Source organism: Monodelphis domestica, chromosome 7, assembly GCF_027887165.1.
Source record: "Monodelphis domestica isolate mMonDom1 chromosome 7, mMonDom1.pri, whole genome shotgun sequence".
Taxonomy (NCBI): Eukaryota; Metazoa; Chordata; class Mammalia; order Didelphimorphia; family Didelphidae; genus Monodelphis; species Monodelphis domestica.
Genome location: NC_077233.1, coordinates 279172136 through 279196305, shown reverse-complemented (window position 1 = coordinate 279196305; position 24170 = coordinate 279172136). Strand labels below are relative to the sequence as shown.

General features: G+C 40.9%; 1 protein-coding gene across 8 annotated transcripts in view; it reads left to right on the top strand.

Moving 5' to 3' along the window:
• PEMT (phosphatidylethanolamine N-methyltransferase) overlaps nt 1-24170 on the top strand; it is a 188918-nt gene that overhangs the window by 18454 nt on the left and 146294 nt on the right. For all 8 annotated transcript variants that reach the window (XM_007498376.3, XM_007498377.3, XM_016423923.2 and 5 more), the window contains exon 2: nt 2742-2849. In XM_007498376.3, the coding sequence (XP_007498438.1) occupies nt 2757-2849 (93 nt within the window). In that variant the 5' untranslated portion in view covers nt 2742-2756. The remainder of the gene's footprint in view (nt 1-2741; nt 2850-24170) is intronic.

Sequence of the window (24170 nt, the reverse complement as noted above, 5' to 3'; positions counted from 1 at the left end):
ATCATCCACCTGGGCATCTATGAGACTCCTGTGGAGAATCTCTTCTGAGTAATAAAGGAGATACCTTTTCTTTGAAAGGAATAAAGGTCATTTCCTTTGGGTGGGTGTTAGACTAATAGTTTCTGGGGACAAATAAGACCAGGGAAGAGGTCTTTTTTTTTTCCTTCCCAAACTTCAGTTTCCATTCTTAACCTCTTTCTTTATGAAAGGTCTTTTTGCTCTCATTCTACCCTATCTTCTAGTAGGGCTGTTTGGAAAGAGCCTTTTTTTAGACCAGAGAAATGTCATTTCTTAATATTTCTTTTTTTTTAAACATTATTTTATTTGGTCATTTCCAAACATTATTCATTGGAAACAAAAATCATTTTCTTCCCCCCCCCCCCCCCATAGCCGAGGCATGATTCCACAGGGTATCACATGCGTTCTTGACTCGAACCCATTTCTGTGTTGTTGGTATTTGCATTAGAGTGTTCATTTAGCGTCTCTCCTCAGTCATATCCCCTCAACCCCTGTAGTCAAGCAGTTGCTTTTCCTCGGTGTTTTTACTCCCACAGTTTATCCTCTGCTTGTGGATAGTGTTTTTTAGATCCCTGCAGATTGTTCAGGGACACTGCATTGATCCTAATGGAGAAGTCCATTACGTTCGATTATACCACAGTGTGTCAGGCTCTGTGTAAAATGTTCTCCTGGTTTTGCTCCTCTCGCTCTGCATCACTTCCTGGAGGTCGTTCCAGTCTCCATGGAATTCCTCCACTTTATTATTCCTTTGAGCACAATAGTATCCCATCACCAACATATACCACAATTTGTTCAGCCATTCCCCAACTCAAGGGCATCCCCTCATTTTCCAATTTTTGGCCACCACAAAGAGCGCAGCTATGAATATTCGTGTACATGTCTTTTTCCTTATTATCTCTTTGGGGTACAAACCCAGCCGTGCTATGGCTGGATCAAAGGGCAGGCAGTCTTTTATCGCCCTTTGGGCATAGTTCCAAATTGCCTTCCAGAATGGTTGGATCAATTCACAACTCCACCAGCAATGAATTAGTGTCCCGACTTTGCCACATCCCCTCCAGCATTCATTACTTTCCTTTGCTGTCTTGTGTGAGGTGATACCTCAGAGTTGTTTTGATGTGCATCTCTCTGATTATAAGAGATTTAGAACACTTTTTCATGTGCTTATTAATGGTTTTGATTTGACTGAAAATTGCCTACTCATGTCCCTTGCCCATTTATCAACTGGAGAATGGCTTGATTTTTTGTACAATTGATTTATCTCTTTGTAAATTTGAGTAATTAAACCTTCATTTCTTAATATTTCAAGAGAAACTGAAAAGGAAGTTTGGTTTTGTCTTTGAAATTTGAGTCTTCCTATCTTGACCAAACTGCAAGTTCAGAGAACCCTCACAGCTCTGATCCCACTTCTGATCTGTTCTCTTTCTGGCCTGAACTGGTCCTCCTTAGATGCAGCTGGGTTATGCCTAGTTATAATTCAGTACTAACCTCAAGCAATCCTCTAGCCTCAACCTCCCTGGCAGCAGGGATTATGAGTGGTCCAAGAAGGTTTTTTATATGATTCTACACTGGGCACACCATAGCTATAGAACACATTATCCTTACCCACAAGGAGGTTATAGACTTGTGTAGGCAGTTAGGTGGCACAGTGGATAGAATACTGGGCATGAAGTCAGGAAGACCTGAGTGCAAATCCAGCCTCAGGTACTTACCAGCTATGTGACCCTGGGAAAGTCACTTAAACCTCTCTTTGCCTCAGTTTCCTTAGCTCTAAAAAAATAACATCTCTAGCCTAGAATCAACATGAGAATCAAATGAAATAATAAAATTGTAAAGTACTTAGCATTGTGTCTGGCACATAATAAGTGCTAAATGAATGCTATCTCATTATTATTATTATATGATGGGACTAGGGTATTCTGGGAAGGCTTTTTGGCAAACCTAACAGTTGAGCAGGGCCCTGAAGAACTAGTTAAATTTAGGTATATAGTTGCCTAAGTTTATATGCCTACGTTTTACTAAATTTTTTTTAACTCTTACCTTCTGTCTTAGAATTGGTACTAAGTATTGGTTCCAAGGCAGAAGAGCAGTAAGGGCTAGGCAGTGGGCATTAAGTGACTTGCCCAGGGTCCCAGAGATAGTGTCTGAGGTCAAGTTTGAACCCAGGACCTCCCACCTCTCTCCACTGAGCCACCTAGAGGTCCTAATGGATACACATCTCCCCCCCCCCCCCCATTTAGACCCTTACCTTAATGTCTTAGAAGTAATGCTGAGTATTGGCTCTAAGGCAGAAGAGCAGTAAAGGCTAAGAAATTGGGGATAAAGGAAGTATCTGAGGCCAGCTTTGAACCCAGGACCTCCCATCTCAAGTTCAGGTCACCTAGTTGCCTCAGTTTTACTAATTCGTTAGGATCCTGAGAAGGAGGGATGAAGCTACCTGGGAACTTTAACAAGCAAACAAACAAACAAATAAAAACAAACTTGATTGGAGAGTTTGGGAGAGATCATTTCAGGCAGGTGAATGGTATAAGCAGACTCAGGTCCAAATGAATATGGCAGATGGGGCTGGGTGAGGAGATGAATTGGGTTGGATTAGAGCTGCATAGCAAGGATACGTCTGACTGTGATGGCCTGGAGAGGACCTTTTGCAAAGCTTGGGGTCCTACGATTTGAGCTGATGTCCTAACTAGCGATTAGCCCCACTAATGCAGCTGTGTTCCTTCCAGGCAGAACTTTCCGTTATGACCCGGCTTCTTGGCTACGTCGATGTCACAGATTTCAGCTTTGTGGCTGCTGTTCTCTGCATCATTTTCAATCCCCTTTTCTGGAACCTGGTAAGCTCGTCCAACATGACACGTGTTCATACTACATGGTTACTTATGCTGGGCTGTCCCACTGTCAGATAGTCCATGTGATGTAATGTTCCCAAGGACACATTTCCTTTCTGGACAGATGCCCAGAAGACAAGCAGACAGTGTTTACTTTTTCTTTTGCTTGGACCACAGCAATTACGTTTTGAGTCCCCATCCCTTATCTTCCCTCTTTCCCTGCTAGGAAGCACACTTGACATGGAAAACAAAGTCTCAGTTTCTATTATTGTTAGTTCTGTTATCCTTTCCAAGCAATAATACTGATCACCCCACACAGCAGGTCATCTAAAAATGGTTTGTTTTTGACTTTGGACGGTAGGCAAAGGATGGGGAACTATGGGATGAGTGAAGGCCAGCCTGCTGTTGAGGACCTTGAGTGTCAAGCTGCCTCCTTCGGTCTTGTCGAAGGGGTGAGGGTTAAATTATGCAGACAAGAGAATTTGGGTGATTGACATGAATAAATCTATCTGAGATCCTCTCCTGTGTGTCTGAGATCCTCTCCTGTGTGCCTGTGGTAGAAATGTGGCTCTCAGGGTATCCCTTGAAGCAAATGGACATTTAATAAATATCACCTGAATCAGACCTTTCCTGTGAGAGGGGGTTACCATGTAACATCCCTGCAGCTCACAGTTTGGCCCAGAAATTCCTTTGTGCGTCAGCCTGGTGTCACTTGGGTTCCCTCTTTATCTAGAACTAAGCGGTTCCCTGAAGGGGCCGCGGGGATCAGCAGGCTTTTCTCTGGTCAACTGGAGAACTTTTCCTACCTTCTTACCTCTGGTTGCTCTCTTGCCTTCCTTTTAAAAACTAAACCAAGCGAAAGGTTTTATTTAAGCATCAACTTCCAGAGCAGCAGGGTACCAAGTAGATCATCTGTGAATTTCAACCTCAAAATGAGACCAATTTAGTGATATCCTGGATAAGAGGAATTCACACTTTGTGGAAGAAACATACTCCTTCTCTGTAAAGACTTCTGACCTTGTGAGATTTTATCCTTGCGAGGGGCCGTGAGGACTCAGGACAAAATCTGCGTCTCTCCTGCCCTTTCTCACCCTCTCCAGCTGCCCCAGCACTGGCTCTCATAGTGTTAGATTTAAATAACTCCAGGTTCTGATTTCCCAAAGAGTTTATTAAGAACCACTCGAAATAGAGGAGGAGGAGGATGTATAGAGATTAAAGTCTAATCTAACTAACTCTGACCACGTGTTCCTCCACCTGGCTGTCTCTCAGGGAATAGAGAGGGTGGGCACCTTTATCCTTCCTCTAGACCCCAACCCACAGGTCATGTTCCTACGAGGGCTCTTCCCCTGGGGCATCCACATGACATCCAGCCACGCAGCGAGGTAGGACAAGCTGGGAAGGGGGGGGGGCAATTCTATTTACATGATAGTCAGACCCACATGAGATCATGGATGTGGAAGAACCTTGAGAAGTAAAAAATGCTATGTAAATGACCATTGTATATGAATATCCTTCACAGAGAAGGAGAAGTGATCAGGTCCACTAGGTAGAGTAAATGCTTATTGGGCTCTTTGGTTATAGTGAGAATGCCACCCTTGTTAGATCTTTTTTTTTTTTTAACCCATATCTTCTGGTTTAGAAATCAATACTGCACATTGGTTCCAAGGCAGAAGAGCAGTAAGGGCTAGTTAATGCTTAAATTAAACCTTTCACTTGGTTTAGTTTTTAAAAGGGAGGCAAGAGAGCAACCAGAGGTGAGAAGGTCTGAGGAAGAAGGTAGGAAAAGTTCTCCAGTTGTCCAGAGAAAACTAGGGGGTTAAGTGACTTATGCAGGGGCACACAGCTAGGAAGTCTTTGAGGCCAGATTCGAACCCAGGACTTCCTATCTCTAGGTTTGGCTCTCTATCCACTGAGTCACCAATTGCCCTCCTAGTGGACTCTTGCATCAGTGGAATCATCAGAGCATCTCAGAAGCTCCTTTATTTGCTTCATTTATAGGCATTAGAGTTAGTGTTTTCATTGGATCCCAATTGGAAAGCTTTAGGGACCTGTGCCTAAATTTTGAAAATTGTGTACTATATACCACCCTCAGACAACCTGGTTTTTGGCTTTCCTTAGCACTACGGACAGGTTCTGGGTTCCTGTGTGGGTTATTTGTTTGATGTCAGCTGCTGCTTTTCATTATGTTGGAGTCACCCAGTAGGAAACTGTAAAGTTGTCAGAGTTTGACTTGTCTCTTGACCCTTCTCCCTGTGGTGGTGGTGATGTAACAGGAGGAATTATAGAAGTTAGAGCTGATGGTACCTTTGGGCTCATTTGGTTCAACTCCATTTTCTCCTTTAAAAAAATGATCAACACGAATCTCAACAAATATTAGTATTCTCATACACAAAGAATAAAGAAATGAAGATTGCATCTGAAACCTTGATCTCTATGACGTACATTTTTAAAAAAGTATATAGTGATGGCAATAACAACATTGCTCTGCTTTTCTATGATCCCTTCTGAACATCTCTCTACTTTCTTCTACTCATTTTTAAATGTTTCATTGCTTCTCATTTCTTTTGTTTCATTATGACTACCTCTCCAAAGCTCTCCAAAATTTAGACATCTGGTTTTCAGTGATTTCAGTCATGTCTGACTCTTGAGAGTTGGGGTTTTCTTTGGCAAAGATACTGAGTGGTTTACTGTTTCCTTTTCTGGCTCATTTTACAGATAAGAAAACTGAGGCAAACAGGGTTAAGTTCCTTGTCCAGGATTACACAGCTAGTTAATGTCTGAAACCAAATTTGAACTTAGGGAGATGAGTCTTCCTGTCTCCAAGTCCAGTATTCTCTATCCCTAGCTTTCCCAATAAGTCAAAATAATAAAGAGGTACTTGTAACAAATAAATATAGATAAGTAAAATAAACCTGTACACTGGCTGGGTGTGAAAATGGATGTTTGATTTTATACTTCTAGTCTGACACTTTTCTGCCATCATCATTAGTGTTCTGGAAACAGGGTTAACCATTTCATTGATTAAATATCTTACATACTTTAAAGTTCTTTTCCTTTACTGTGTTGTTACTGTATAGGTTGTTCTTGTGGTTATGTTTACTTCATTCTGCATTAGTTCATACAAATTGTCCCAGGTTTCTCTGAATTCATCCCTTTCGTTACTCTGTTGCAATAATATTCCATTGAATTTGTGTCCCACAGTTTGTTCAGCTGTTCCCCATCTCATGGACTCCTATTTTGTTTCTAGTTCTTTGCTACAACAAAAAGTGCTGCTGTGAATATTTTTATAATGTGGGTCCTTTCCTTTCCTTGAGTCTTTTTGGGATATAGCCCTCATAGTGGTATCATTGAGTAAAAGATATGCGTTTTGTGACTTTTCAGTCCTACTTCTAAATCGCTCTCCAGAATGACTGGATGAATTTACATTTTTCTCAGCAGGATCTGGCCACAAATCCTGTAACCAACAATTTCCATTTTCCTTTTCTTGTCACCTTTGCCATTCACTTGAATGTGAGATGGAACCTTATAGTTTTTTAAATTAATCTTTCTCTAATTATTAGTTATCCAAAACATTTTTATATGGCTGCTGATATAGCTTGTCTTTCCTTGCCTATTCACACTCTTTGGTCATTTCTATATTGGAAAATTATTCTTTTTTCTAATATATTTCTATCAGTTATTCTATATTTCTTGCATGCCACATGGAGAAAATTTGCTTCAAAGATTTTTTCTATAGTAAACCATTGTCTTATTCTAAGTGCATTGATTTTGTTTGTGCAAAACCTTTTCAGTTTTATGCCATCAGAATTGGCAATTTTATCTCCTTGTGGTCCCTTTTTTTTTTTTAAACCCTTACCTTCTGTTTTAGAGCCAATACTATATATTGGTTCCAAGGCAGAAAAGTGGTAAGGGCTAGGCGATGGGGGTCAAGTAATTTGCCCAGAGTCACACAGCTGGGAAGTGTCTGAGGTCAAATTTGAACCCAGGACTTCCCATCTCTAGGTCTGGCTCCCAATCCACTGAGCCACCCAGCTGTCCCCCTTGTGGTCCTTTTAACTCATATTTGATCAAGAAATCTTCTATCCATAGTAGTAAAAGAGCTATCCTTCCTTTGTCCATTAATTCATTTAATTTATAGAAGAAATAATTGTTATGCAAAACAGTTCCATATTATTCATTGTTGCAGAGCAAACTCAGACATAATCAAAATAAAACCAAATACATTGATGTGAAAGACAACTCCCACAGTTCTTTCTCTGGAGTTGGATAGCATTCCCCATCATAAGTCTTTAAAGATTATCCCAGGCCATTGCATTGCGGAGAGTAGCCAAGCTTTCACAGATAATCATTATACAATGTTGCTGTAATAACAGTGTACAATATTTCTGCTTACTCTGCTGTGCATTGGTCCCTGCAGATCATTCCAGCTTTTTCTGAAATCATCTGGTTTATCATTTCTCATAACACAATAGTATTCCGTCATCAACATGCACCATAATTTGTTTAACTATTTCCTAATTGTTGGACATCCCCTCATTTTCCAATTATTTGCCATAACAAAAAGAGCTGCTATAAATATTTTTGTACAAGTAGGTCCTCTTCCCATTTTTATCATCTCTTTGGGATACAGTCTCAGTGATATTACCAGATCAAAGGGTATGCACAGTTTTATAGCCCTTTGGGTGTAGTTCCAAATTGCCCTGTTAAATTTATTTGTGGTTGGACTTTGCATATTTATATAGGTAGGTGGTCGCCAGGGATTTAATTTCTAAATCCCAAAAATGAATTACTAAAGTAAATGGAATTTATGGTAATTTATTTACTATAGAGGGAAGATATTAAGGAATTAGAAAAAAGGGAGAGAGAAAGAGAGAGAGAGAGAGAGAGAGAGAGAGAGAGAGAGAGGGTGAGAGAGAGAGAGAAAGAGGGTGAGAGAGAGTCTAAATGAAAAAAAGTCTGGGTGTCTGTCTTCCTGTCGCTCCTCCAAGTCAGAGAGCTCCTTCGATCTCCTCGAATCAAATATCTCTCGGAAAAAAAAAAATCAAACTTCTTCTGCCCTTTTGGTCCTCTTAAAGATCTTTTTATCTTCTGTCACCTCCCCTAAATTTTCATGTCTACCAATCACAGCAGACTCTTTTCTCCAGGACTGCCTACTCTTTAGTTCTCGCCTTCTTTGGTTAAATTATATCTTTTTGGGTTACTTAACACCTTTTTTGGTAAATTCATCTTTTGTAATTACTTAACACCTTTTGTGGTTAAAATGGGTAGATGTACTTAAAATACTGAGTTATCACCTTTTTGTAGATTAAAATCTAAAAACAGATTGTGGATTACAATTTTAGCTTTACTGTAAAGGAAGAGCTAAGTACCTTCATTGTTACAATCAGAAGATAGCTAAATCCAATCATCACACCTCCAAAATGGTTGGATCATTTCACAACTCCACCTACTATGCCTTAGTGTCCCAATTCTGCCACATCCCCTCCAACATTTACTACTTTCCTTTACTGCCATATTGGCCATCTGATAGATATGAGGTAGTACCTCAGGGTTATTTTCATTTGCATTTCTCTAATCAAGAGTGATTTAGAACACTTTTTCATATGATTATTAATGGCTTTGATTTCTTCATCTAAAAATTGACCATTTGTTAATTGGGGAATAGCTTGTTTTCTTATAAATTTGACTTCGTTCTCTTATACATTTGAGGAATTAGATCTTTATTGGAGACATTTGTTATAAAATTTTTTCCCCAGTTTGTTGTTTCCTTTCTAATCTCGGTTATATTAGTTTTGTTTGTATAAAAGCCTTTTAATTTAATATATAATCCTTTAATATAATTTTAATTTAATAAGTTATTCATTTTACTTCTTATAATACTCTCTATCTCTTGTTTGGTCATAAATTCTTCCCTTCTCCAAAGATCTTCCAGGTAAACTATTCTGTGTTCACCTATTTAGTTATGGTATTATTTTTTTTAATGTGCTTTAATTTATGATGTGACTTATGTAGCTAGATCATATATTTATTGGAGCTTATTGTGATACGTGGTGATATGCTGGTCAAAACCTAATTTCCATCAAACTACTTTCCAGTTTTTCCACTAGTTTTTTTTTCCTTATGAATAATAAATCTTTATCCTAGTTGTTGGAATCCTTGGAATTATTAACCTACTATATCCAGTTACTTCTGAATGTCACATATCTCATCTATCTCATTTATCAGCTTTTTTAGTTCTTAACCAGCACCAAACAATTCTTTTAACTTTTTTGTTGTTCCACAGAATAGTTTGAGGTCACCTGGAATAGCTAAGACTTCCTTTTTTACTCCCTTAAGACTTTTGCCCTTTTGTTTCTCCTGGTGAATGTGTGTGTGTGTGTGTGTGTGTGTGTGTGTGAATATATATTCTGTAAAGTAACTCTTTGGCAGTTTGGTGTGGCTCTGAATCTGTGAATTAACTTAACTATTGGAGATCATTCTGACTTGGGCTGATGTCTTAGTGGTTTAGATCTGATATAGTAATGGACAGAAGATATTTGTAGGTCATTCATTCATGGTTATAGAAGAGATACTTAACAAGGATATAGCACTCATCTTGGGCAGATTTGGCTCTCCTCTTCTCCATAAAGAAAAGAAATGAATCTGATTATCAGAACAGGGTGTGGTGACTCATAGAGCTTTCTCCCCCAAAATGGAGCATGGAGGGAGCACTGATTAAGATTTGTTAAGAGTACTCAGCACAAGTAATTGCTCAGTAAATGTTTCTTGAGTTAAGTTAAATTATCCTCCAAGTCTAAGGGCCCCAACTCCACATGGAGAAACCTTTTTATGCCTTTAGATAAATAGAAAAGTACCACAATATGGCTTGAGACCACCAGGAAGTTTTCATCCACAGCTAGGTGGCTTTTTTCTTAATAAGGACTATTATTGCATTAACTAAGACTTGGAGGCAGTTTCCTTGGTTTTTAGGAAAAGAACTAGCCTAATCTATTTGAAGGTGGGAGGGAGACAGGAAAGGAAAAATCCTTGACCTCTTCCAGTTATCCATGATGCTACCTTGAAGACCAAAAAAGACCACGATCCCTCTGGCTTTGGGCTTCCGTTCATCAGGACTTGCACTATCTTCCATCTTTCCAGGAGCATCTTAGTTTGACTCCCCAGGTTTAAGGCCCTGTGAGAGGTACAGAGTGCCTGTAGGCTTCACTTCATTTACTGCAGCTCACATAACTCACACTGCCTTTTGTTATCCCCTGTCCCTATCCTTCTCTGGAGGTTTTTTTGGTCCCTTGTGAAAGCCTGGACAGGGAAGGCGAAGCTTGTTGCTGTTTCTTGTGGGTGATCTGCATCATTGCTCTTTCTGATCTTCTTTTTAGATAGACTTATTGTGGTATATGTGGGAAGGCTGGTTTCAGGTCACCATCTTAACCTAAAGCCTTAAACCATGTTCTCTGAACTCAAGTTCTAGGATTCTAAATCTTGTGTTCTTTATACACTATCAGGCTATCTCACGCTGCTGAGGTAAACCGTCCAGTCTTGTCTCATATTTCAAAGTTATTCTGGTGTCCTCCCTGCAAAGTTTCCATCCCTATAAGTACACAGTACAAATCTCAGCTGTTTTTGTGTGTCATCGACCACTGTGGCAATTTAGTGAATCGGATAGACTCCTCAGAGTGGTTTTATATGCACAAAATGAAATACACGAGATTACGCAGAAAACATTATTTTGAAATACACAAAGTGCTTCTGCAACTGTTTTGGCATATGTAGAATATTTCTGCCACCATCACTTTTTGGGGTAAACGCTTAGAAGTGATATATCAAAGGGTTTGGACGTTTTAGTTAGTTGTTTTTTGCTTTCTGGAATGGCTGGATGGTTTCACAGTTCAATAGCATATTAGCCCATCTTTGAGTGTTCAGTCATATTTTATCATCCTTGCCACTTTACTGGGAGTGAAGTATAACCTCAGAGTTATTTAGTTTTGCATTTCTCTTATTATTAGTGACTGAGAGTAATCTTTTATATAATGGTGAGTAGTTTGCAATTCCTTTTTTGAGAATTGTTTGTTCATCTCCTTTTTTTGAGCTTTATTAATTTGTTTGTTGGTTATATTAGAATTCTCAGATTATCTCCTCTCCCTGCACTAGAGAAGGCATCATTTGCCAAAAAATATATGTATGTATGTATATGTAAACTATGGCTTTTGTGTTTCTATTTTTCAGTACTTTCTCTGAAGGTGGACATTCATAAGCTTATTTTTCAAACATTAATTCTAGTTGTATGTATATAATGTTCTCTTGGTTCTACTCAGTTTACTTTTCATAATTTCTTGTAGGTCTTTCCATGTTTTTTGTTTTTCACTTAGCCTGTTCATCATTTCTTACAGTCAGTAGTAGTATTCCACCACATTCTTTTGACCTTTCAGGGGATTACTTGGTGATAGTAGAATATCAGAATGGTGGAAGAGATATTTCGAGACTAGATCTTTCTTCTTTCTCTCCCCCAAAATCATACCACATAGGTGTCCACAGTGAGGGCCATTATGGCCCTCACATTCTTTTTAACTCTCAATCTTGTTTTCTTGTCCAAAACTTTCCTAATCAATTCTTTTTCCTCTTCTTACCTAAGGATATTGGTTGATGTTTACTGTTGTTACTACATCATTAGATCTCTGGAGGAATGATGTTATAATAGTTAAATTAGGTTGGGGCAAGGGGTGAAGAATTCTGCCTGGAGCTTTATTAAAATCACAGAGTTGGAAGAAAATCTTTCCCCTTATCTATGGACAGAACTGTACCTTATTTCCCTGTAATGGTGTTTACTATGGGATCATATTGTACCACATTCCTTATTTTTATCAACAGGAAGCTTTTGGGACTGGAATTGGCCATCTATGGCATGGTTGCCGCAGGCTCATGTTTGGGGGACTTGGACCATTACACCCTTATCATTTGTCAGAGTCCTCATTCATATTCTTTTGCCTGCCATGATGGTTGGCCCACTCACCATTCCTTCTTTCCCCTTTTCCTCCTCTCCTAATATGCCTCCCTTCTTCCTGTTCCCAAATCAGCTTACTTTTTATTTCCTATAATAATGTTCTTTTGAAAGGTTGATAATCCTACTTGTTGTAATGCTCTTAAGTGCCTCATGTCTAGAAAAAGTCTCCATTGGCTTTGACTGTGTCTATCTGGATTATCTTGCTGCCAAAGGATGAAGGGATCCCTGATTTTTAGCATACCTGGAACAATGTAGTTGCTTGATAATTCTTTCTTTGATAAAGTTTTGATAAATGTTAAATTAAATTAATTGAGACAAAGCTGGGCTTTATGGCCCCACATAAGAGTTTTCTCCTCACATATCTTGGTAGCTGGAGTAATTTCCATAGCTTTCTTCACAGCTAGCCTGAGAATGGGTTGATATTGATGATTTACTGTGATGGAGAGTATTGGAAATAAGGGGTAGGGTGACTGCATTGGCTTTGGGTCCCATGACCCAACCTCTAGTCTGCTGACTTCTTATCTCACAGAATGATCCCATCTCCAATACTTCTCCACCCAAGAGCAGGAAAACACTAGACACAAGATAAGGAGGCAATAACAAAGCTAGCTGTCCATGACTTCCTGTTGACCCAAGTGAGACAGTAGGCCACTGGCCTTGAACCTGCCATTCTTAGTGACAGGAGGGCTAGGCACTGGCAGCTTTGTGCTGGCTCTTGATGAGAAGAGGGCCCAAGAATCCTCCCCATCCAGAGACCCATAGGCGCTTCTCCTCCCCACTGGATACCAAAGAAGGGAAAAGGGGCTTCCCCCTGCGTGAAGGCTCTTCATGCAACTAGGGTTGGGATTGTTTGCCATTTTTCTCTTCTCCTCCACTAGACTAAGATTTCTGTTAACCATCGCCACTCATACCCAATACAAGAATTTGCACACAGTAGACTCTTGGTAACTATTTGTTGAATGAATGAGTGAGAGAATAAATGAATAACTAAATTGTGGAAGACCTTGAATGCCTGTCTAAGAATTTTGAATGTTGATATGGTGGATGATTAATAACCTTGTTTCAGCGTTTTCCTGGCCAACTTTAGCATCCTGAGGAGAGAGAAGGGGAGTCTAGATCCAGGACTGAATGGATTTTATGGGCAGCAAAAGAGGCTGACTTAGGGGAATGTTAATTTCTTGGCTGTGCTGCTGAGGCAGGAGATGCACTCCAGTGACAATAACTCAACCAATGTATTCAAGAGAGCACATCCTCTATGAGCTCTGGCTCCTGCCATGCACAGCGTTACCATTTATAAGGCTTTGTAAGTGTACAGAGTGTGATGTGACTAACAGGTCCTCATTGCCTCTGTGCTGTGAATCATATCATCCCAAAGAACAGCCAGTGCCCTTTGTAGTATCTGCATTCCACCTGCTGTGATAAAATAGAAGGTGTCACCTACTAGTCAGGAGTCCTAGGTTCGAGTCTTGGCTTTGACAGTATATAACTCTGGGCAGCCCACTATCATTTTGGACTTTCTCAACTCTAAATTTTATAAGGGGGTTAAATTAGATTAGAGGCACCCAGTCTTTAAGATGTTGTCAAATTTTGTGGTACCTCTTGTGATAGAGAATGGCTTATTAAATGCTTTGATTGAAAAGGTAGAGTAGGGGCAGTGAGTTGACTTGGTGGATAAGAGAGCCAGGTCTGGAAATGGGATATCCTGGGTTTAAATCAGACCTCAGATACTTCCTATGTGACCTGGGTGACCAAGTCACTTAAGATAAACTTAGTGGCCTCTGTGGTTCCCTTTAGCCCCCTATTTATGATCCTGTGATCATCTATAGAAATTAATATGTTTCTTGGGAGGAAGAATTTGTTTAGCAAGTAGTACCTTATTTGGAACTGTTTTTAACAAATTATTTGTTTGTCTGTCTATTCCTAAACTTCCTAAAACTTCATTTCTTCCTTCCATTTTCCTCTTTTTTCCAGGCATTACTGCTTCCTTTTTGAATCACTTGTTATCCATGGCAGCATAGAGCTCCACAGATTTATTTTTTTAAGTTTAGTAACATTTTATTTTTTCCAGTTACATGTAAAAATAAATTTTAACATTCATTTCCCAACATTTTGAGTTCCAAATCCTCTCCATCTCCTCTCTACCTTCCTGACATGGTAAGCAATTTGATACAGCTTATACCTGGGCTAGCATGTAAAACATATTTCTATATTCATCATGTCGTGGAAGAAGGAGAAGGAGGAGGAAGAGGAGAAGGAGGGAGGGAGAGAGAGACAGACAGACAGACAGACAGACAGACAGACAGACAGAGAGGGAGACAGAGAAAGAGACAGAGAGAGAGACAGAGAGAGAGAGACAGAGCAGAAAGAGAGAGGGGGGAGACAGAGAAAGAGAGAGAGACAGAGAGAGAGAGAGAGACAGAGAGAGAGAGACAGAGAGAGAGAGAGAAGAGGGAGAAAGAGAAAGAGAGAGACAGAGAGGGAGAGACAGAGAGAGGGAGACAGAGCAGAGAGAGAGAGAGAGAGAGAAGAGGGAGACAGAGAAAGAGAAAGAGAGAGACAGAGAGAGGGAGACAGAGCAGAAAGAGAGGGGGGGGAGACAGAGAAAGAGAGAGAGAGACAGAGAGAGGGAGACAGAGCACAGAGAGAGAGAGAGAGAGAGAGAGAGAGAGAGAGAGAGAGAGAACCATGAAGAAAATAAAGTGAAAATGGTATGCTTCAATTTGCATTCAGGCTTTTAGCAGTTCTTTCTCTGGAGATAGGTAGCATTTTTCATCACGAGTCCTTTCGAGACGTCTTGGATCATTGTAGTTCTGCTAATCAACTGCACAAAATTCCAGTTAGCTAGTTATAAAGCTGGTTAACTTGTGTTTCTGAATCTCTGGACATGATGGGTCATGGTCAGATTGGGATGGGAGTTGGGAGTTGATGGGATCGGGGTATTTGGTATAAAGGAAAGAGCATAGGACTTGAGTCATCTGGGCTCTGGGTCACAGAATAGGAGACTGGAGCAGCAGTCTCCCTTTCCTCTGTCCATGGAGAGTACAGATTCCAAGTGTGCCAGGGAGAGCTGGGCTCATTAAGACATCATCTAACGACAGATGGGTAGATGGATGTGTTTATTGCCTTTGGACGTAACCACTCAGGCTCTGGAGTTGCTGAATGGCCACCTTCTCCCATTTGTTTATGAGCTTTCAAAACTTCCCCACAAAGACCTGCCTGCTTCTAGGCCAGTCTCAGCCCATGAATTCCAGTTTCAGCCAGTCACTGTCACTTTTGAAATAATCTGACATGAGGTAAATCCTTCCCTGGCTGAGCAGGAAACGTATTTGGCAGCCGAGTCGAAAGGAAACAAAGCCTAATGAAAATTGGGATGGAATTTTGAAGTGATTTAACAAGCTGAGCTCATGTATAAAAATGAAACACTGGGGCTGATCATCTTTTGGGTCTTGTTTACCTCTGCCATTCTATTCTTACTCAATGTATGTGTGATTACTCTCCTTCCACAAATGAGGTGCCAAAGCTTGACTATCCAAGACATATGAAGCAAAAGTGATTGATGTAAGAGAAGATATAATTAGGATTCTTGGTAGCTGTAAATAGGCTGCATTAGTCTCTGGTTACATCCCTTTAAGAATTGGTGTAGAAGATACCTTTTGAAGACATGTAGAACCATAAAGAGAGATGGCCCAGACTTTGAGTGAGAGACTTTTTCATGAAATGGTAAAAGAATCAGAGCAAGATCTCGAGTGTGTTATGTAGCTCCTTTATGGAAGATTGAAGATTTATGTAAAGACATGGACAAGGATTGTGCAAAATTAGAAGCCATGAATGTATTGTGTTCTGTACTGATGGGGGGATCACCTACCATAACTCTATCAAAATACTGAAGTATATAGAAGAGCTGGAAAAGTATAATAGGAAGAGCACTGAATCTAGAGTCAAAAGACCTGGATTCAAGTTCTGGCTCTTTTATTTAGGCGACTTTCAACAAGTTGTTTTGCAGGATTACTTCTGGAAGGTCCCTCTCACCAGAGGTCATGTTTTTTTGTTTTGTTTTGTTTTAAAACCTTTACCTTCCGGGGGCAGCTGGGTAGCTCAGTGGATTAAGAGCCAGGCCCAGAGATGGGAGGTCCTAGGTTAAAATCTGGCCTCAGACACTTCCCAGCTGGGTGACCCTGGGCAAGTCACTTGACCCCCATTGCCTAGCCCTTACCACTCTTTTGCCTTGGAATCAATACATAGTATTGATTCCCAAATGGAAGGTAAGGGTTTAAAAAAACAAACAAACAAAAAAATCCTTATCCCATGAGGAATTGAGTGACATCCTATTTCACAAACAGGGAAGTCTGTTTGCTCATTCCCCCCCCCCCCCCCCCCAATCCAGAAACTCTCTCATCCCCTTGCCAACTTGGACAGTCTCTCATCTTTCTTCCATTTAGCAATCAGATGACCTAATCTTACATTCTGATTTATATCCTGTTAATTGTTTCCTTTTAATGCATAAAGACCTATTTCCTCCTATATTCAGGGTCCAGCGCCAAGCTGAGGAGACCTGGTCCCAATTTGTTAAGCAATTGACATGCATTTCTTAATAAGTCAATATGCTTGGAAGCATAAGACATAGAGGGACAAATGACAATTCAACAGGAGTTTTTGGAAGATAACTGACAAAAGGGGTTTATTGATATTTTTTTTACCTGTGCTATTTTTTGTTCAAAAGGAAGGTGGGGAATAATGATGGCCATAGTTATTTAGCCCTGAATTGGCATCACCATCCACCAGGCAGGAACCTTCAACCATTAATACCCAACCTCATAGACTTGTCAGTAGAGGCAACGATGTTCAATAAAGTGGACCTTGGGGTGCCTAACTTGGTCTGGATGTTAAAATGAAAGATGGCCTTCTAAATCTAGTAGAGTCTGTCTATACTAGATTTTCTTGTTTGGTTTGTGCATCACTGCAGTCCCTCAGAGATAGAAATATCTAGAATTTGAAAGCCTTCTAGGTCAGGGTTTGGTGGCTTATCTTGATTTTATCTTCTTCAACCCCAGACCCTTACATTGAAGGATTGGAGTTGTCCTCCACTGCCTGTGTAAGTACCTGCTATTTGCCAGATCAAAGAATTGCCATTGAAGGAGGAGGAAGAAGAGGAAGAAAAGGAAGCATAGCTCTTAAGTCTGGCAGAATGTTTGTGTGGATCCATACAAGAAAGAAGTTTTACACCTGTCTCCAAGGGTGATTTATCATGGTTGTTTGGCTTCTTGGTATGCTACCACTGCTTTATGCAGAATCTTGATTTATTTAGAAAGACTGTATTAAGCTACTACTGTGTGCTGGGCACTATGATAATAAGCCCTAGAGATACCAAGAAAAATAACAGTCTTTTCCCCTCAGGAGCTCATAGTGTAATTTAGGAGATGACTATGTACAGACAAACTATATGCAGGATAAATTGGAGATAATTGATAGAGAGAAGGCACTGGAATTAGGAGAGATCAGGAAAGGCTTCCTGTAGGAAGTGGCTTTTAGTTTGATCTTCTGAAGAATCCTGAGACTTTTCATTAATCTCAGTCAAACAAGTTCACTTTATTCATTCTCTCTCAAAACAACTTGATTGCAGAAATACTCAGTAGTAGAAACTGCTACATTCATTATTGCCATGAAGAATAGCAGTATATACATTATAATCCCTTGATCTATGCCCCAAACCTTTTCATTGACAAGCTGACAAATGCAGAATATCTGGAATAAATTGCTACTGGAGGTCAAAGTCACATTTAAATATGGAGGAGCCATCTCTGAAGAGTGTGGTACCCCGTCATTGCCCACACTGACCTCAACAACCTGGAGCAGTGCACAGAATGCCAGATGTGGTATTTTTCAGGAGGTTCAACTATGCTTACCAATATGTTCTTAAACATCACAGTCTGTAAAAAAGGTGGCCTGTCCCCCAAATCTGAATTGGGTTCAGTGCTTGATCCATCACACTGACAGGCATTTCTAGAGTATAAGTTTTGCAGTCACTAAGCAGCAGTCTGATTTATTACCGTCACTTATAAATATCTCCCGTTGCCTACTTAACCAGAGGCAAGATCTATTTGGGTGGGCTTCTCTGCACCTTTACTCATGTCCCTTCATCCTTTCTGCTGAGACTTGCTGGGCGATGTTGTCTCTGCCATGAAAACCTCGTTACGCTGGACATACGAACCTGAAAACCGCATTCGTGGTTTCCTGTGATTTTTGGTGGTTGTGATACAAGACGACATCAACTTGTCTGTTCAATCATGTGAAATAGGTGGGGTGGCCAACAGTTCCTCAATGGGGTGACCATGGCAAGCTTACTCTTTAAGCTGCACCTGGTCTGACTACACCTTCCCCTGAGAGAAAGCTGTTAGAGGATGGAAGTACAACTTCCCTTGGGCTGCCAGCCACATCTCCCAAAGCATCTTCCAGGGATTTGAAGAACCGACTGTTCCCTTTTGACTGCAGGCTTTTCAATTCCTGTGCCTGTCCTCTGAGGGAAGAGAAAGAGGAAAATCAGTGGGGAGTGGGACTTCAGTCTCCTACTGAGCAGTTTCCTACCTAAACTCCAGCCTTTGGAGGGAAAAGAATTAGTGAAAAGGGGTCTTCCTTCTGGCTAGTTGCCTTTTATTGCCTACTCTGCTGATATCTTCCTCTCCTCACTTTTTGCTCAGGGATGAACATTCTCACACTTGACCATATCGTACCCTTCCCAGTGATTCTGAATTCTTGTAGCACCTCATTCAAACCCCATTTCCCATTCCCTACCACCTGATTCCTTATTCCCATTTCTCTCCATCCTCTCACCCCAAAGTTCTAACCAGTGCCACCCATCCCTTCTTTTGTGCTCTCTTTCATTGACAACAAACTTCCTTTCATTCTAAATCATTTCCTCTGTCACTCCTACTTTCTAGCTATTCCTGAAACCTGATTCTCCCTTCCCCACCCCATGAAAAAAAGACTTCCCAACCACTCTTTCCAATACTGACAGAGTTAGCTGGGATACTCTTGATCCCTATTTTCACTCCCAGGTTTTCTCTGCCTCTATCACTCAGTGATCTCTCTTCCTTTGAGGTTCATGTTATTTGTATCTACTATTCAATCAAACCTGTTTTGTTGTTTATAAACCTCCAGATATTTCCCCTTCTTTCCTCATCACGTTTGAAACTTGGCTCACAATTTTCCTCTCCTCCCCAACTCCTGCCTGCCTACTAGAGGAATTCAGCATACATATGAAATCTCCTTTAAACACCCTGTCACTCAGTTCCCCAAACTATTCACTTCCCATGACCTATTCTTTCATTTAACCTCAGCCTCATACAAAGATAGTCATACCTTTAGCATCTTGCTATCTCTCACAAATGGACTGCCTTCATTTAAGAATTCCAAAATCTTCTTATCTGACCATAATCTATTGGCTTCTTGGCACTCTCTCTTTCTCTCTCTCTGTCTCTCTGTCTCTCTCTCTCTCTCTCTCTCTGTCTGTCTGTCTGTCTGTCTCTCTCTCTCTCTCTCTCTCTCTCTCTCTCTCTCTCTCTCTCTCTCTCTTCTCTCTCTCTCTCTCTCTCTCTCTCTCTCTCTCTCTCTCTCCCCCGCCCCTCTCTCTGTCTCTCTCTTCCCCCTCTCTGTCTCTGTCTCTGTCTGTCTGTCTGTCTGTCTGTGTCTGTCTGTCTCTCTCTCTTCCCTTCCCAAACCCTGCCCTTTGTCTTTGTCTGTCTCTCTCTCTTCCCTTCCCAAACCCTGCCCTTTGTCTTTGTCTACACTGTGACCTTCTATCTCTGAGTCCCCGACTCCCTCCCAGGCCATCACTGCTGTACTGACTACTCTCTCCTCTTTCCCCAATCTTGTTCCTTTGGTGTACCAGTACAACTCTACACTACCCTCTTCTCTTGGGACCCTGGACCTTTTATCATACCACCAGTGTCCAGTTGTTCCCTGACTCCTACCATCTGCCACCTTCATCCCACTATACACACTGTTGAATGTAAGTAGGAAAAAAATCATGCAATTTATTGATTGGCTCTACTACACATTTATATTATTCCACCTCAACTGGGCTCTCCCTGCCACTAAATAATCCTTCTACACTTCTTAACCCACTATCCCGATTTCCAGAGCAGCTCTTCTAAACTTTTTTATCCCTCCTCAAACCTTCCTCCCACTCTTTCAGCTGAGAAACTTGCCTTGCATTCTACAGAAGAAAATCAGGCCGTTTGCTTTGATCTCCATCTTCTCTTTTCTTCCTCATCTCATTTCACTCATTTGCCTTCTGCTAGTATTTCCTCCTTCACTTCTGTCTCATATGAAGAAGTGGCCTTATTCTTTATTCTTTTGTACCTTCACAACTGACCCTGTTCCATCCTGTCTCTTCTGACTGATTGCCCCCGTTGATATCCCCATTAGGTCATTTAAGTTCACTGATTACTGGCTCCATCCTCAAAAAGTCCTTACTTGATTTCTGTGAAAGTCATTTAACCATCATTGCCTAGCCCTTACCACTCTCCTGCCTTGGAACCAATACATGATACTGATTCTAAGCCAGAAGATAAGGGCTAAAAAAAAATCCCAGTGAGTCATTTTTCTTGCTCAAGGAAGCTTAGGAAGACAGAAAAAGAGGTATAGGTAAAAAGATAATCTGTTGTAGGAGCCTATACTTTCTTTCCCCGGATTCTCTTACACTGTTGTAGTTCAGCATCATTCTATCAAAGTTCTATCCAAGTTACAAATGATTTCTTAATTGAAAAATTCAGTGCCCTTTTCTCAGGCCCCATTCTCCTTAAGCTCTCTGTAGCCTTTGCCACTGTTTGTTTGTTTTTTAAATATATATTCTCTATGTTGAATTGAATTTTTATTTTGTTAAACATTTCCCAATTATATTTTCATTAGATTCTGAATGTTAACCTTTCTCTTCTCCTCTTCTCTCTAGGTTTTTGGGATATGACTCTTTCTTGATTCTCCTCCCACCTCTCTGACTGCTCCTTCTCAGTCTCTGTCACTAGTCTTTATTCAGATTATGCCTCTCTAGCCATAGGTGCCCTTAATGGTTCTGTCTCTGGCCTGCTTCTCTTACCTCTTTATGCTATCTCACTTGGTGATCTCATCACACTGATGGATTTAATGACCATCTCTATATTGAGGATTCTTCAATCTACCTATTCTACTCTAACCTTTTTGCTGCCCTCCAATCTTGCTTCTCTAACTATTTTTCAGACATCTTAAGCTGGGATGTCCAGTGGACATCTTCACCTCCACGTGTCCAAAACTGACTTCATCTCTCCCCTGACTTTCTTCTTACCTCCTACTTCTCCTGTTACTGTCAAAGGCACACCCATCTTCCTGGCCCCTCAGGCTCACAACCTAGGAGTCATCCTGGATTCTTCATTCCCCTTCCCCCAATATCAATTATTGCCAATGCCTGTCCATCTCACCTTTGTATCATCTCATGAATTGGCCCCCCTCTCTCCTCTGGCACTGTCGCCACACCAATGTAGGCCCTCGTTATGCTGCACCTTAATTATCGCAGTATGCTGCTGGGTGGGTCAGCCTTCCTCAAGTCTCTTCCAGTCTCATTCCTCCATTCAACCATTAAAGTGATTTTCCTGTATTGCAGATCAGATCAGATCACTTCCTTTCTCCTTCAACTCCAGTGACTTCCTTTTGCCTCCAGGAGCAAATATAAAAAGCTTTGTTTGGCATTCAAAGCCCTTCATAACCTAGCCCCCCTCTTTTCTTCCCAGACTTCTTGTACCTTTTGATCCAGTGATATGGCTGTTCCAAGAACAAGACACTCTATCTCTCTTGCCTCTAGTATTTTTTCTAATTGTCTTCTGTGCCTAGAATGCTCTCCTTCCTCATTTCTGCCTGCTGCCTTGGCTTCCTTTCAATACCAACTAAAGTTCCAACTTCTCTAGGAAGCCTCTCCAGCCCTCTTAGTTCTGGAGCCTTCTCCCTTGTGAATTACTTCCCATTTATCCTGTATGCAGTTTGTGTCTACCTATTTGCTTGCTGTTGTCTCCCCTGGTAGAGTGTGAACTCTTTGAACGTATGGACTGTCTTTTGCCTTTTTTATATCCCCAGCTCTTAGCACAGTACCTGGGATATAGGAGATGGTAAAGGCTTTTTGACTAATGAAATGGCTCTGGCCCATGTCAGCTCCCCTCTTTCCTCGGATGGTTGTGACATTAGAGTTTATCGAGCACGTTATAACATCTCAGAACATGCTGTCAGCTTGCTTATGATGGATGCCCTAGTTGGGATTGCTTACTTTCCCCCTTACTAGACCCCACACTGTAGCCAAGGCTACTGTCACGTTTCTAAAAGAAACTTTCCTTATCGTATAACTCGCACCCAGGATCCTTGGCTGCTCTTCTATTTCTCAGCTTCTCTTTTCATAGCCATGCAGATAGAGTTATATTTCCTTTTTTTAAAAACTTAAATTTTTCTTCAGATTACGTCAACACAATTTTTAATATTCACCTTCTGATACTTTGTAATCCATGTTCTCTCTCTTCCTCCTACCCCTCTTCCCTCCCCAAGAAGGCGGATAATATGATACAGATTGTACATATATTACCATATGATACATATTTCCACGTTCATCTTGTGAAACACATATTGCTTACACTAGAGAAGGATTCATGGAGGATGTAAAAGTAAACAGTAATCGTCTCACTCCATTCTACTCCTTCTTTGGCTTTTTTGTCCCGAGTTTCCTGGAGTTCCTCTGGTTCCTTGCCTCTTTAATAATAGTTGAGTTAGGTGCAGCTGATCATCACACATGACTGCTGCTACAAAACACATAGGAGCCATCTTTTCCCTAGCATGTCATTCCCCTTCTGATGGGTAGACGGAGCAGAGGAATCAAAGCCTGTGATTGTACAAGTCAGCTTCCATGTCCATGGGGTTCTACTAGAAAATGGCATGAACCTATGGGAACTGGAAAGGTTAGGATGCTTCAACCACCCAAAACTGCAATCTTTTCCTAAAGACTGATGAAAATGACACTTTTCTGCATGTAACTCTTTATAATGAAATAGTAATTCTGACAATATACACTTTCCCTCTCCATGAAATAACCCTTAAAATTTAGTACACAAAATAAACTAGGTAACCCACAAAAACATTTTTTCTCACTAGTAATTCCCTAGAATTCTGTGATTTTGGCGGTGCTAATAACTTGAAGACACCATTGATCTGAGACAATATTTACTTTTCATAACATGAGCTCTGCAGTCCCATAAATAACTGTACAACAAAGAAAGTTCTTAAAATGAAAATATTTTCATACTTGCTTCTTCCCTTCCACTTTGTCAAATGGCAGTGTGAGAGCATTGTATTAGAGACTATAGAACTATACGCCCTTCTGCCTTGGCTGCTCTCTGAAAATCGAGGGAGAGGTTGCTGGGAACTTAGTCACTGCTGTCAGGTTGTCAATATCGAGGAGATCTGAAACAGGTGGTGTGGAGCATGGCCAGCTATGGAAGAAACCGAGGTCAACTAGAGCACCCTGAGCCACCCCCGGGTGTGCTGACTTTTGTCTTGTCACTGGATTTTGGTGACTCTGGAAGAGGGAGTGGGGCTGATGAGTCGGGGCATCTCTGCCTCATTGAAATCCAATTCATGCGTATATCACTGGTTCTCTCTGAAAAGGAAGGACGAACAACAGCAACAGCAATAGCTACTGGATGACAGGTGACCATTATGCTGCTTTAGGAAGGAGAAAAGATAACTGCGGGTTCTTTGGTTGGGGCTATTAGGGTTTAGGGACAACATTCCTTATTATCACAAATCGTGGAACTCAGGAGAGACCATAGCTAAGTCACTCATCCCCTTGCTTTGTTCATAAGGAAGCTTGAGGCACAAGTTGTATTAAGCAGAGCCAGACCCCAAACCCTGTCCAGTATTGTTTTCTCTGTTCTATTGTCTCTCCTTTCCCATTTCTGTACAGTACTGTCCCATCTAGTGCCAACCAGTGACTATACCCAAGTCCACCTTCCCTATTTCCAGAAGCTGGCATAGTTGAAGTGATTTTTCCCTGGATGTTTTCCAGAAAGTTTTTTTTCCCCAGCCATCTGCTTTACAGGCAGGACCTGGCTTAGAGCTAAATACTTCAGAAGGGATCTTGCCAGATCATTCCCAGTCTGGCACTAGCTTCCTGGAGGCTCATTGAGTGTAAAACCTACTGATATTCCTGCCTAGTATCTTGTGATTCTTTTCTGGCTAGGATGAATTTCTTAGCATCCTTAATCCTATGACAATATTTCCCATCAGTCCCAGAATCCCAGCATATGGAAAAGATGAGGTTTGCTTAC